General features: G+C 46.1%; 1 protein-coding gene across 1 annotated transcript; it reads left to right on the top strand.

Moving 5' to 3' along the window:
* Positions 1-7198: 7198 nt before the first annotated feature.
* On the top strand, positions 7199-11869 carry LOC103970202 (ethylene receptor 2). The gene is made up of 3 exons (XM_009383877.3): positions 7199-7435; positions 8154-10036; positions 11180-11869. The coding sequence occupies exons 2-3, from the start codon at positions 8291-8293 to the stop codon at positions 11708-11710; spliced, it is 2277 nt and encodes a 758-aa protein (XP_009382152.2). The 5' UTR covers positions 7199-7435; positions 8154-8290; the 3' UTR covers positions 11711-11869.
* The last annotated feature ends 1567 nt before the right edge of the window (positions 11870-13436 follow it).

Here is a 13436-nt window from a genome sequence, read left to right as displayed (position 1 = left end):
AGGGACCTACCGACTCGAGACCATGGAAGGGAGCCGTCTCCCGAGGACCTGGAACGCAATGCATCTAAAGAAATTCTACCCGTAAGGAAGGACCAAGCGGAGATGTATATCGCCCCAGATGCACAAGACAATAGCCAGAATAAGTCGTTTCATTTATGAAGAATTCATACAGACATTGGTCGGGCGGTACCAAGACCCAAAACTCCAGCCCGACCCAAAGCAAAGAGAGCATCAGCACGGAGGGGGTGTCTCGGGCCCGTCATCAAAAGGGACACTCGCCGGCATGTCCACCGCCCCGTCCGCAGGATGGTCGGCGAAAGGATCCGACTCCAACTCCCACTCCGGATGACTCGAGCGGGCACGGGCACAGGCCACTCGGTAACCGAACTCATACGTCGCCCGCCCTGACCTCACCAGGCCACGTTCGAACCCGTCCGATGCCTTGTACTCGGCAATCGCCTTCCCTATCCGCTCGGGCAGAGCCTGTTGTTCCTCCTTCAAGGCTGCCTCGGCGGCCCAAGCGGCTGACCGCGCGGATTCGACGTCATTAGAGAGCGTCTGGAGTTCGTCGTCCAACGTTCGAGCGCGAGCCTGGCTCTCTTCCAGCTCGCCCTTCAGGCGCTTCACCTCTTCGCCCAGCGCCACGGTGCGCTGCTCGGCCGCTGCCACGACCTCCGGACCAAACGACTGCCTCAGCTCCTGGTTCTCGAGACGAAGCGCGGCGTAAGTGCTCGACTGACGTTCGATTAGCCGCCCGGCATCAAGGACCCGATCGATCAGCGCCATAGCATAGTGTTGGCCCTGCACCCAGGTCAGCATCAACACCTAAAGTAATGGACAAAACGGAAGGGGCAAGGGCGTCACTCACCCACACCAAGGATTTCGCCGCCCGTTCCGCCAACACCTCCGAGGTGGAGCCATAAAGTTCTTTGGCCAGCAGCGGGTGAAGCGCCCCCCGGATAAATTCCTGAGCCGTCGACCCGTCGGCCCAGACCTTGCTGTCTGCTTTAAGCCCGGGCCACCGCGGGACGTAGGAGGCTCCTGCTGCGCCGGTAGGGAGGTTGGCCATGATCGGGGCCTGATACTCCTCGTCCCCCAACCGGCCGACACGGCACAGATCCCGCATCGACCTCGGGCAGGCCGATGCCCCTTGAGCCGGGTCGCCACCGGCCGGCTCGGCCGCCTCTTTTCCCTTAGCGGACCCCGCCGCTTGCCCCGACGGGGCGGCCCCCGTCAACCCCGCGGCACCACGCCCCCGAGCGACCGAACGCGCAGACACTTTCCTGACCGCAGTTTTCAGCTTCTTCGCCGGCCGACTCGTGCTCGGAGAAGTCGGCGCAGTCTCGGGCACCCCCCTCTTCGGGACCTCTCCGGAGCCAGTACCGCCCTGTGGCTGAGACACAGTCGATCGGGAGTGCGACGCCTTCTTTACGGACTGGAAGTTCACCATCCCTGCAAAAGGAGACCCGATCAATCAGACCACGAGACAAAGGAGAAGGGGCGTGCGACGGGAAGGCAACCGTACCCCCAGCAGCCGGGCTCAACCCTACGTCGGCCAGCCACCCCTCGGTCATCTTTTTGATCATCCGAGAAGAGGACAGGATGCCCCTCAAACGATCTACATCCGCCGACTCTCTCCCTGAAAGCAACGGGAGGACGTTGTCGATCGTGCGAGAGGTCCATCCGGTGTTGAAGCCCCACCCCTGACTGCAGCTGATGAAGAAGAAGCGACTCTTCCAGCCCTTATTGTTGGAAGGGGCCCCACCAATCCTGAACCCGCTACGAGCGGCCAGATGATACCCACCCCGACCCCTACACAGCCGATAGCAGGCCAGAAATAGAGCCCTGGACGGTTCTATCCCGGCCATCTTACACTCCCCAAGAAAGACGACCAAGTATCGCCAGGAATTCGGCGTCATCTGGGATGGCGAGATGCCCCAGGCACAAAGGCAGTCCTCGATTACGGGATGAAGCGGAAACCGCAACCCCGCCTCAAGAGCACCCACCGTCAGCCCGAACCCCTGAGGGAGCTGATCATACGGCCGTTGGTCCGGACGGGGGGCCCACAAGCTGTAACCCTCCGGGATACAGTAGCGAGCCCGGAGCTCCTCCAAAAGCTCCTCGGTCACCACCGACTCTACGTCATGCCACAGCTTGAGGTTTGCAAGCCGGGCGGAACTTCCCCCCACTTTTAAGGACTCGCCCCCCGGGGACAAATGCCTGACCCCGGGGCCCTCAGAAGAAGAGGCGGAGGATGAGGAAGAGGAGGAAGACAAAGACATCCTAACCTCAGAAACGATGTAGAAGGTCTGAGTCGAAGGACGAGGTGAACGAGCGACAGCAGCAACCCAACGGAGCGACGGCAGCTAAACGACGATCCGCGAAACCCCTTTGAGGAAGGCTTATATAAAATAAGCCAGAGGTAACGGTCGAGCTTCCCGAGAAAGGAGAAATCAATCACGGCCGGCAGCGCGCCTCAGCGCCCCAGATCTGCCAATCCCGTGCGACCGCGCCTGATCCCTAGAAACGGTGCCACCCCACCCAAAGCGCCACATGGCGCATGACGCCGCACGATCCACTCATGACGCCCGCGTTCCCGCCAGTAGGAAACAGCGGGGCGCTATGTCCCAAGCAAATAAAGGTCCGCACCTCGAACGCAGCGCCAACGCGTGACAGCACGCAAGCAGGTTCCGACCTGCGACTCGACGATCCAGTCATCTCGAGTCGTTTCAGTTCAGGTTCCGACCTGCGACTCGACGATCCAGTCATCTCGAGTCGTTTCAGTTCAGGTTCCGACCTGCGACTCGACGATCCAGTCGTTTCGAGCCGTTTCAGTTCAGGTTCCGACCTGCGACTCGACGATCCAGTCGTTTCGAGCCGTTTCAGTTCAGGTTCCGACCTGCGACTCGACGATCCAGTCGTTTCGAGCCGTTTCAGTTCAGGTTCTGACCTACGACTCGACGACCTCGCCGCCCCGAGTCGCTCCAGTTCGATTCCCGACCCGCGACGACCTCGCCGTCCCGAGTCGCTCCAATGCCATTTCCGACCAACAACTCGACGACCTCGCCGACCCGGATCGCTCCAGTTCAGTTCCCGACCCTCGACCCCCCGATCCAGTCATTCCGAGTCGCACGAACCTCCGCCTGGGGGGGGGGGAAGTGATAGGGAAATCACCCTGAAAGTCAATGATGACACGGACCATGACCCCAACCATCCCAGGCGGAACAGTAGAAAAGACTCCCCTCAGGAAGTGATGACGACACAGCATGTCACGCCACCCTCCGCGCGCAGGTCGCACCCTGTCCGAGTATACGGGCATTAATGTCGACCCGACGTTTCCAACGTCACCCCCTCAGCCAGCGACTCCCTCACCCATACCCTGCGATCGGATGATCCGACACGCCATGGCAGCGACCCCTGAGCGACACACTGCCCGAGGCTCTCCATACCCTGCAGTAGCTCGGCCTCCCACGCAACCCCAGTGGTAACATCAAACCTCCTCCATAAATACCCCTAAGTCCTAAGCAAAAGGGGAGGACAGAAAAAGGCTCTTCTTCGGCCTCATCCGGAACCCCTTCCACATCCTTCACTAACAAGACCGTCGGAGGGGTCGGACCCAGAAGACGGTCCGACCTTTGTGCAGGTACTCGGCGACCACGTTGCCAGGGGATCGCAGCTGACCACCTCGGGAAATCACCCGCGGATCGACCGACCGTGATCGCCCACCCCGAAGACGCGAGGAGGCTCTACGCGCGATCTTCGGCATCCGGACCCCTGAACCAAGCCGTAACGTCCCGAGGTCACGGCTCAAACAGGTGCAGACCGCATCAATCACGATGATGAGTCGGCACATGGCTTTGCTACTACTATTACCGCACCTGCCTGCGGACATCCACAGTGCAATGCAAATTGCCATCTCTCGCTGCTTACTCGATGCGAGTGTTCATTAGGGACTTAGGAATCCAATAAGCACGTACTGTGTTTGCCACGAGGTTGCCGCGGGCTCTTCGAGTCGCGTTTGCATGTGCCCTCTTCCCCACGCCATGCCATGCACGCAAGCTTTCCTTCCTCCACCTGAAACATCATGCATGATTCAGGTCAGGTCGTTCCATGTGGTGTGTTCTCCATGGGGAATCCAACCGTGGTCAATCCTCAATTCTGATGGTGTTGAATGCCCGCATGGTTACTTCAAATCCAACAACAAGACTCTTCGATCAGTTCCCATGTCTTTCTCGTGGCCCAAAAGTGTCATTCCTTAATTATTTTTCTAAATAAAATTTGAGATGATGAAGAGAGAAAAAAAAAAATAATATCAAAATAATCTTGATGTATGAGATAAAATATTTATCCTAATCATGATGATCCATATAAAATTTAAATAAATATTGTTTGATGTTAAATCGATTATAAAAAAATTATCGAATCATAATAATCAATATTAATTTTTTTATTTGAAAATTAATTAAATGGATCATATGAGAAGCTGATCCAGAATGAAGGTAAAATTAACTTAATTTAGTGAACTCACCCACCCCCACTTGGAGACCAAGATAATCTTAGAATTATAATTCAATATAATGATTCTTTTCTTCTTCCCATCCATCATCATGATTCTCATCCTCATCCCCCAGAGCTGCACGCATCCCAATTCCTAAAGCTGTGGGGCCGTACGAACTCCTGTAGCTGCAGCGAAGTAAACCCTCCGCCACCGCTGCAAGTGTTTGTCGCCGTCGCCCGTCTCCATGCCACGCCAACCATGTTTCTAACATGGGGAGGAAGGAGGAGATGGAGAAAGACGACATAACCAGCGAGAGAGAAGAGAGAGAAAAAAAAAAGGAAGAGGAAAGGAAAACCGCAGGCCTCCTGCGTGGAAAAGAATATGGTGGTGGTGGTGGTGGTGGTGATGGGGACGGGGTGACCGAGGGAGTCCAGGTTCACCTCACCCCTATAAACAAACAACAAAAAACTGTGGGACAAGTAAAGCTTACAATACAATACTCATGCATGGCAGCTCATTCAAACAATACGCCCACCGCCTGACCCTCTCCCTCCCCGTCTCTTCTCCCTCCTTTTCCTGCTCTGCTTCTGCCGAGAACCCTGCTCTCCTTCTCCGTACTCTTGTTATCCTCACTCCCGCTCTCGTGTTAGGGTTAGCATGGCTCCGTCCACTTTTACTCCAAATCTTTTATTTCTTCCGACGGGGATCACTCGCTATTCTAATCCTTATCTGCATGAATTTGTTTCGAATAGTATAATTATTAATAGATTTGATAAGGAATCGTTTGGCAAATTGATCGATTATTGATGCGATCCGCTTTGGACGATAGGTGTCTTCGTACGATTTTATCACGAGACTATTTGATAAGGAACCATTTAACCTCATTCTTCTTAATTAACATGGGACTAAATGATCTTATTAATTTTTTTAATATAAATAAATAAAACTTAAAATTTTTATTTATTAAATTTATAATAATCTATCAAAATATTTATTTATTAAATTTTTACGACTGAAACATTTATCTTAGAAAAAGTTCAAATTTTTCGGGATATGTCAATTCCGATTATTCCAAGACTTTATTATTTATTTGTTGCATTAAAAAAACCTTTTGAATGTTAGGTAAAAATCAATTTCGCTCAAGAAAAATCTTTTACTGTAGCTATTTTTTTTTCGAAATATTTTTACACTATGTATGGAATTAAACAGCATTACTGACATATGTTTTAGGTAGATATACAAGATCGTTTTTAGAAATTATTTATGCAAATTAATTAGAATTAATCGAGCATAAAAATAGGCTTTGGATGGGGATAAGTGATATGGTTTTGGATTCAAAAATTTATGTCTAAATCATATATATATATATATATATATATATATATTCTGCCAAAGCTAATCAAATATATTACTAGTAATGATGAGTTCAAAATCATTTCAAGCATCAAAGCTCAAGATGAAAATAATATATGATAAAAATAATTATTGAATAAGTTTTATTGAAGAAACTTTATTGAATAAGTGAAAAAGCTTGAATAATCCCTCTCTTATTTATAGGATTAGGAGGAAGGATTTTTTTCAATAGAATAGAGGATTTTCTTCAACAGATTTTTTTCATATAGATCCAATATTTAAAAGCGATAAGAAGGTTCGTTTCAAGAGTCTAGAAAAGTATATGATTGACATAAAAAGAAAAAGGAAAAGAGTATTAGGTATAATTATAGATTCTAATTTGCACAATCTATAATTTTTATAGATAACAATGCAAAAACTTCATACAAAAATATTTTTATTCGAGACTCAATCGAAATTCTCATTTTTAAATATTAAAAATAACAGAGTCAAAGATTTGATGGAAGAATGTTGAAATTGTCGAGCGTTTTGTGTCAGTAAGTAAGTGAGAAAAAGAATGGTAAAGGCGGCTTCTACTATTCTCCTAATTATCCGTTGAGATAAGCTCTTAATATACGTTACACTGTCTCTGAATGATTGGAGCAAACATCGATGAGGTCGATGGATAATCCATATGCAAAAATGATGGACTATTGATGATAGCAACTATTAGACGAAACATCCCATTCTTAGTACAAATTCGAAAACGATCCTAATTTCATCCAAATATCCAAAGCCATATTTCTAAGAAATAACCAAATTCACATTAATCATAGTCAAATTATTATTATTATTATTATGTGAATCGAAGCGAGTGACGATTTTTCGTTCGTTCCCCAAGTCGTCTCTCTCTCTCTCTCTCTGACCTTTCAACACTAACACATCCAAACAAACGCAATCGTCCCCAAGAAACACATACCCCGTCGAAATGATCCAAGTCGCGGAGGGCTCCCATGAAACTTCTGCCTTCCCGTCCCGATTGAGACGACATCACCCGTGGAAATCGTGCACTCCCCGAACGCAACACGGTGGAGGATGACTCCACCGTCGATCGACTTCCTTTTGTGAGTTATGATGATAACAACCCCCTCTTTGGGTCATCAACATGTTCTCGGAAGCATTCAATGTCACGCCATTAGTCCTGTACGGATCGATGTACATAGACGTATCGGCGTATTCTATGCTTTGAGATTCGGGCACCATCCAAACGGACGGAAGGGATGAGCAGTGAGTGAGAGAGAGAGAGTCGTAAAGATGAAAAAGAGTGGGGTGAGAATAGAAAAAGACGCAGCTTAGCTTACTTGGACGTCCTTCCCATCTCGGTCCCTGTTTCCATTTCTCTTCTCTTGTTTCTCTGCTCTCCGCGGCTCCGCTCCCAGCGTCGCTTTTGAGCCCATCGGAATGCGTGAGGAAAGCAGAGGAGGAGCGGCGGAGGAGGATCGGAAGGAGGCGAGCTGAGGCCGTTTTGCCCTCCTCGGTGGGAGCTGCGGCGCCTGGATGCGATGGTGGTCTGAAGGCCGCGGATGCAAGATGGTGGTCTCGTAGGTAATGCTCCTTGCCCCTGGTGGCTTTCCTTTTGCTCGTAAACTTTTGGTTCCTGTGGATCTCTTCTTGTACGGAAGGAATTGTGAAGATACAAGTAGGGAAGGTGAGGTTTTTTTCTTAGGTTGTCGATCCATGAAAGAAAAGGTCTTCTTTGTGTGTGACGGGGTTCCATGAACTTTAGGATCCAGTTGTTCCTTTTTTTTTTTTTGTTTTTGGGGTTCTTATCTGGGGATTCTAGGGATTGTTCTTTTGGTATTCTTTGATGGCATTTTCAGGCTCTTAAATGTCCATTTTCGACCTGTGGGAAAGTACCGGAAGTGGTTTTCTAGGCCCCCTTTGTTTATCCTCTGAGATTTCGGTCATTCTTCATAGCATGTATTTTTTAGGAGCCTATTGTCACTCGCTTCTGCGATTCAAGATTCACTCCTTTTCTTTTCCTCTTTCTTCTTTGTATTTGGTTAAGATCAATGGTGTCCAGTTTCCACTCGGATATAGCTTTATCATAGGATCTTCACTTTATCCATCTAAATTGGACAGTAGGCCTTCGATCTACTTATTTTTAGGTGTACCAAGGTTGAGATCAACACTCTTAGATAAGCTAAAAAAAAGACCCTAGTGTTTTCTTGAAGATCTTCTTTGACAGTGAAGTGTGATGCTAGGCCTCTTTTTCTTGATGTATTATTCCATTCATAAGAATTTTGTTTGCGCTTGATTCTAGGGATCCACAAAGAATCTTGGAAGCTTTGGATTTTAGGGTTTTGAACTGTGATCTTTTTGGCAACCTACAAGCCGGAGTGAAATGAAACAAGCTTGGGGTTTCTAGTCAGATGAAATGAACCTGGTGTCCTAGCTCAAATGTTAAGAGCATTGTGCCATGGGCTTCTGATCTCTTCCCTGCTATTTTGCGCATCTGCGATTGAGATTGGGTACTCACGATGCAACTGCGATGGGGACAACAGCTTTTGGAACGTTGAGAACATTTTCCAGTTCCAGAAAGTGAGCGATTTCTTCATTGCCGCTGCCTACTTCTCCATTCCCCTCGAGCTCTTGTACTTCGCCACATGCTCCAACCTCTTCCCCTTCAAATGGATCGTCTTCCAGTTCGGCGCCTTCATAGTCCTATGCGGACTCACACACTTGCTAAACGTGTTCACTTACGAGCAGCATTCGTTTCTCCTGATGCTGAGCTTGACCATTTCCAAATTCTTCACGGCACTCGTGTCCTTTGCTACGGCAATCACCCTGTTAACCTTGATCCCTCAGCTCCTGCGAGTGAAGGTGAGGGAGAACTTCTTGAGAATAAAAGCTCGGGAATTGGACAGGGAGGTTGTCCTGATGAAGAGGCAGGAAGAGGCCAGTTGGCATGTAAGGATGCTGACTCAAGAGATCCGCAAATCACTGGACAGACATACCATCTTATACACCACCATGGTTGAGCTGTCGAAAACATTGGGCCTGCAAAACTGTGCAGTGTGGATGCCAGATGAGAGTAAGAAGGAGATGTACCTAACTCATGAGCTAAGGCAGAGGAGCTCCTCGGATTTGTACGGTCGTTCTATTCCGATTGATGACCCAGATATATTAGAAATTAAAGAAACCAAGGGTGTCAAGATGCTCGGTACTGACTCTGTGCTTGGCTCTGCAAGTAGTGGAGGTATGCTCGAACCAGGAGCCGTGGCTGCGATACGGATGCCGATGTTGAAGGTTTCCAATTTTAAAGGTGGAACACCAGAAGTCGTCCAAGCAAGCTACGCGATACTGGTTCTGGTCCTCCCTAGGGATGCTGCGAGGGTTTGGAGTGATCAGGAACTAGAGATTGTTGAGGTGGTGGCGGATCAGGTTGCTGTTGCCCTCTCCCATGCTGCAGTTTTAGAGGAATCACAATTGATGAGGGAGAAGTTGGCAGAACAGAATCGAGATTTGCTTCAGGCAAAACGAAACACTTTAAGGGCAAGTGAAGCAAGGAACCAGTTCCAAGTTGCCATGAGCCAGGGTATGAGGAGACCCATCCATTCCATCTTGGGTTTGTTGTCAATGATGCAGCAAGAGAAATTTAGCCCCGAACAAAGGCTTATCATTGATACTGTCACAAAAAGCAGCAGCGTGGTTTCAACATTGGTCAATGATGTGATGGAAATGTCTTGTATAAACAGTGAGCGAGTATCCTTGGTAATGAGACCATTCCACCTACATTCTATGATCAAGGAAGCCATAACTGCTGCAAGATGTCTTTGCGATTATAGGGGGTTTGGTTTCAATTTCCAGGTAGAAAATGAAGTGCCTAATGGGGTTGTTGGTGACGAGAAACGAATTTTTCATGTGATACTGCATATGGTTGGTTCTGTTTTAAGTGGATGTGGTGAGGGTTTGCTGATGTTCCGGGTTCTGAGGTATGATGGGATCAAAGACAAAGAAGATCAGGAATGGGTTCCTTGGAAATCAAACTTTTCTGATGGGTATGCTTGTGTGAAATTTGAGGTTGGGTTAAAAAGAACAGAAACTGACAAATTTAGTTCATCATCGGTTCAGCTTTCTCAAGTACCAGATTCAGAAGTTTTGGAGATGGGCCTTAGCTTTAGAATGTTTAAGAAGCTCGTGCAGGTAATCATCTCTCCTTTACCTTAAAATATTTAATAAAAAAAACAGTGTTCCAGTTTGTTGGATTGGTGGAGTCATATGCCGTTTAGACTATTGAACATGTTATACACATGAATATTCTGGATATTCTGGATGCCGTTTAGACTATTGAGCTTCTGTATACTTAAAAGCCTCTTCTTAGGTTTTGGAAGTTGAAACTATCTTCAAGATACTAACTGGGTTCTAAGAAATCTCTTTTCAAAGAGATTTTGGAAGTTCAAACTATCTTTAAGAATAGTTATTGTCTAATTCTATAGATTGTGTGTACAGAAGAATTTTGTGTGCAGTTTGGTCACGCAAATCTTTTAAAAAGACCCTCAAACTCACTAGAAGCCAGGTTGAAGGATTTGGATCTTTTTGTCAGTTCTTTCTTTTTTGTCTTATGATTCTGTAGAATTGATCAGTAAATATTTAAGCTCCATAAATGTCAATTCTGGATCGTAGACATCATATTCTGTAATGTCTGTCACAGCCTGCAAAATTCCTGTTGCCCTTAGCAGGCGGCATCTTCTAGGTACTTCATGAAATCACTCAAGGAAATCTGAGGATACTGAGGCAGTAACTCTTGGATTCAATTGCTGCATTCATTCACATCATCTTGTGCTCATATGACATCAACCATTATAACCCACCTGGTGTATCTTGGTCATTGATTGAAAGAGGGCCTGCGCTAGTCATGTCAGAACAATAGACAAAAAATAGCAGTTCACCAAGTAATAAGTTTAATGTGTTGTCAGGCTTATTTTTCTAGACAGAGAAATAGAATGGAGATATGGTGCATGAAATGCTTGGGGAGAAATTATAGTGACTCATTTTAGCAAAATAGAATAAAGAGTATATGAATCCAAATGACTGCTGACTTGGAAAACCCTTTATGTCAAGCATAATCTGCAATCTTATTCCCCTTCATGGAGAGTGGTTTTAACAAACAACTGCAACTGTATCATGCCGTACTGATATCTGCTTAACCTTATGGGCCTGAACCTAATGTATTAGGTGATGGCATCTGTTGCCTTTGGTGTGATTGTAACATGATTGATGATAGAAGCACATCCTGTACGCAGCCAAGTGCAGAATGTTCACTAAACAGTTTCTTTATATGTGCAGATGATGCAGGGAAATATCTGGGAAGTTAAAAACCCCCAAGGCGTCACATCAAATATCACATTAGTACTTCAATTCCAATTGCAGCGGTTGACAGCCATGCCTGAGGCCAGAGGATCTTTTGAGCTGCATTCCGCATCTTCCACCCCCAATTTCAAAGGCCTCAGAGTTCTACTAGCTGAGAGTGACGACATCAACAGGGCTGTTACTCGCAAGCTCCTCGAGAAACTGGGTTGCCGCGTTTCATCTGTCACATCTGGAATTCAGTGCCTGAGCTCATTTGGTGCCCCACCGACACCCTTTCAGCTGATAATATTGGACCTTCACATGCCCCAAATGGATGGGTTTGAAGTGGCAATGAGAATTAGGAAATTTAGAAGCAGGTCTTGGCCTTTGATTGTGGCTTTGACGGCAAGTGCTGAGGCTGATATATGGGAGAAGTGCTTGCAGTCTGGGATGAATGGTTTAATAAGAAAACCTGTAACGCTACAGTCAATGGGAGATGAGCTTTATAGGGTTCTCCACAGCTCGTAGGCATGTTTGATGTAGCATCGGCACTCATGAGTTCTGTTTCCGTCCCAATCTGATTTTTTTCTCTTCTTTTGTATTCAACAGAGTTTTGTAACACCATCAATATACAAGTATGCACACTTGAAACATGTATACAGAAATCAGATAATGGCTTTTGATTCAGCCGCCGTAAATTATAAGGTTAGGGTAGACCACAGGCTTTTTTCTGAAACCCATTTTAGTTCTTTGGAGTTATCCTGAGGCATTGCAGCTCTTAGTTCTTGTGCATGTTGATGATAGTTGGCAGGTTTAAATACTTCACAGAAGAGAACAGGTAGGTGTGGTTGTATCTACTGCTCTGAAGAGCTACAATGCTAAGTTGCCGTCGTTTGCCATATTTCAAAGAGAATGAGAGATGGGCTTTCTTCAATGAGTTCTTGTTCTTATTTGCTTGTCCCTCCACCGAGTCTCAATCATGCTTGGTTAAAGCTACTGTACCAGAGATAAGGACCTAAGATTTAGCATGATGTTGGTATGGATGTTCTTTCTTGAAGGTAAATTTATGATGAGGTTTTCAAATTAAGTTTCCAATCAAATTGATTAGGCACATGATGAGGTGGTGATGCCATAGAGTTTTTTTTTTTGTTTTGTTTTGTTTGTTAATCTATGAACAAGATCTATAAATAGTTCCAAACTAGATAAGATCCTATTGAAGCATAATGGAAATGATTAAACTAAAAATTTCAAATCTATTTTTTTTAAATTAAAATTACTTATATTTTATTTAATATTTTTGATTTAATATTTTATTTCTTATATTTAAATTACTTATATTTTATTTAATATTTTTAATGATACGTCTACAAGTAATTTACGTTTTGATTGAAGTATCTAATTCTTTTATTATTTTATATTTTTACTATCACAACTGAATAATTTGATTTTCAAATCATAGGCTCGATGATGAACGCCATAATTGTGACTCGATTAGTTGGAATAATCCCTCTAAAAATATATATTTTATTATTGACAAATAAAGAAAAAAATAATGCGATTTGGCAACCGACTCGAAAAGGAGGCAAAGGGAGAGGAGCGGAGGAGAGACGGCGACGAAGACGACGGGCAGATTGCTACCGCTCGAAGGGCAACTGCGCCATCTCCTCTTTCTACCCGACCACCTCAACCCTTCTCGTCTCCTCCTCCTGGTGTCGGCCCTTCGCGCAATGCGCGGGCCAGCTCACCCCTCCGCCGCCGCCATTACGCCAGAAATCAGAGTTCTCGTTTCCAGCCCTAACGACGGTTCTTCGATTTGCATGCATAGTCCTAGACTTAGAGATTCCCATACAGATCGGCGTCTTTTTTGTACTGCAATCTGTCCTTTTTTGTCATCTTTTCCTGAGTTTTTGGAGGATACCAATCTTTTTGTGAGTAATCGGATGGTACTTACTGTTTCTTTATTGCGGATCTTCTTTTCATCTTCTCTTGAGTTCCTCGATCGTGCCGGTACCTTTTTCTGCGTTCTTAGATGATACGTGGCGATTCCATCCTTTTCCAAGTTCTTGGATGATGCTGATCTTTTTCTCTTTCTTTGATGACACTTGCCGATTCTTTATTGCGATCTTTTTCATCCTTCTGGAGTTCTCGAATGATGCTTCTGGCGCTGTGGTCCTTGTTCATTCATTAGAATCGTTACATTTAATTAGCAAGTCCCACGCCCTCTGTAGAATCAATTTTCTTCAACTCATTTGTT

This window comes from Musa acuminata, chromosome BXJ1-11, assembly GCF_036884655.1.
Source record: "Musa acuminata AAA Group cultivar baxijiao chromosome BXJ1-11, Cavendish_Baxijiao_AAA, whole genome shotgun sequence".
Taxonomy (NCBI): Eukaryota; Viridiplantae; Streptophyta; class Magnoliopsida; order Zingiberales; family Musaceae; genus Musa; species Musa acuminata.
Note: the sequence above shows the minus strand (reverse complement) of the source record. Positions and strands in the feature narration are given on the sequence as shown.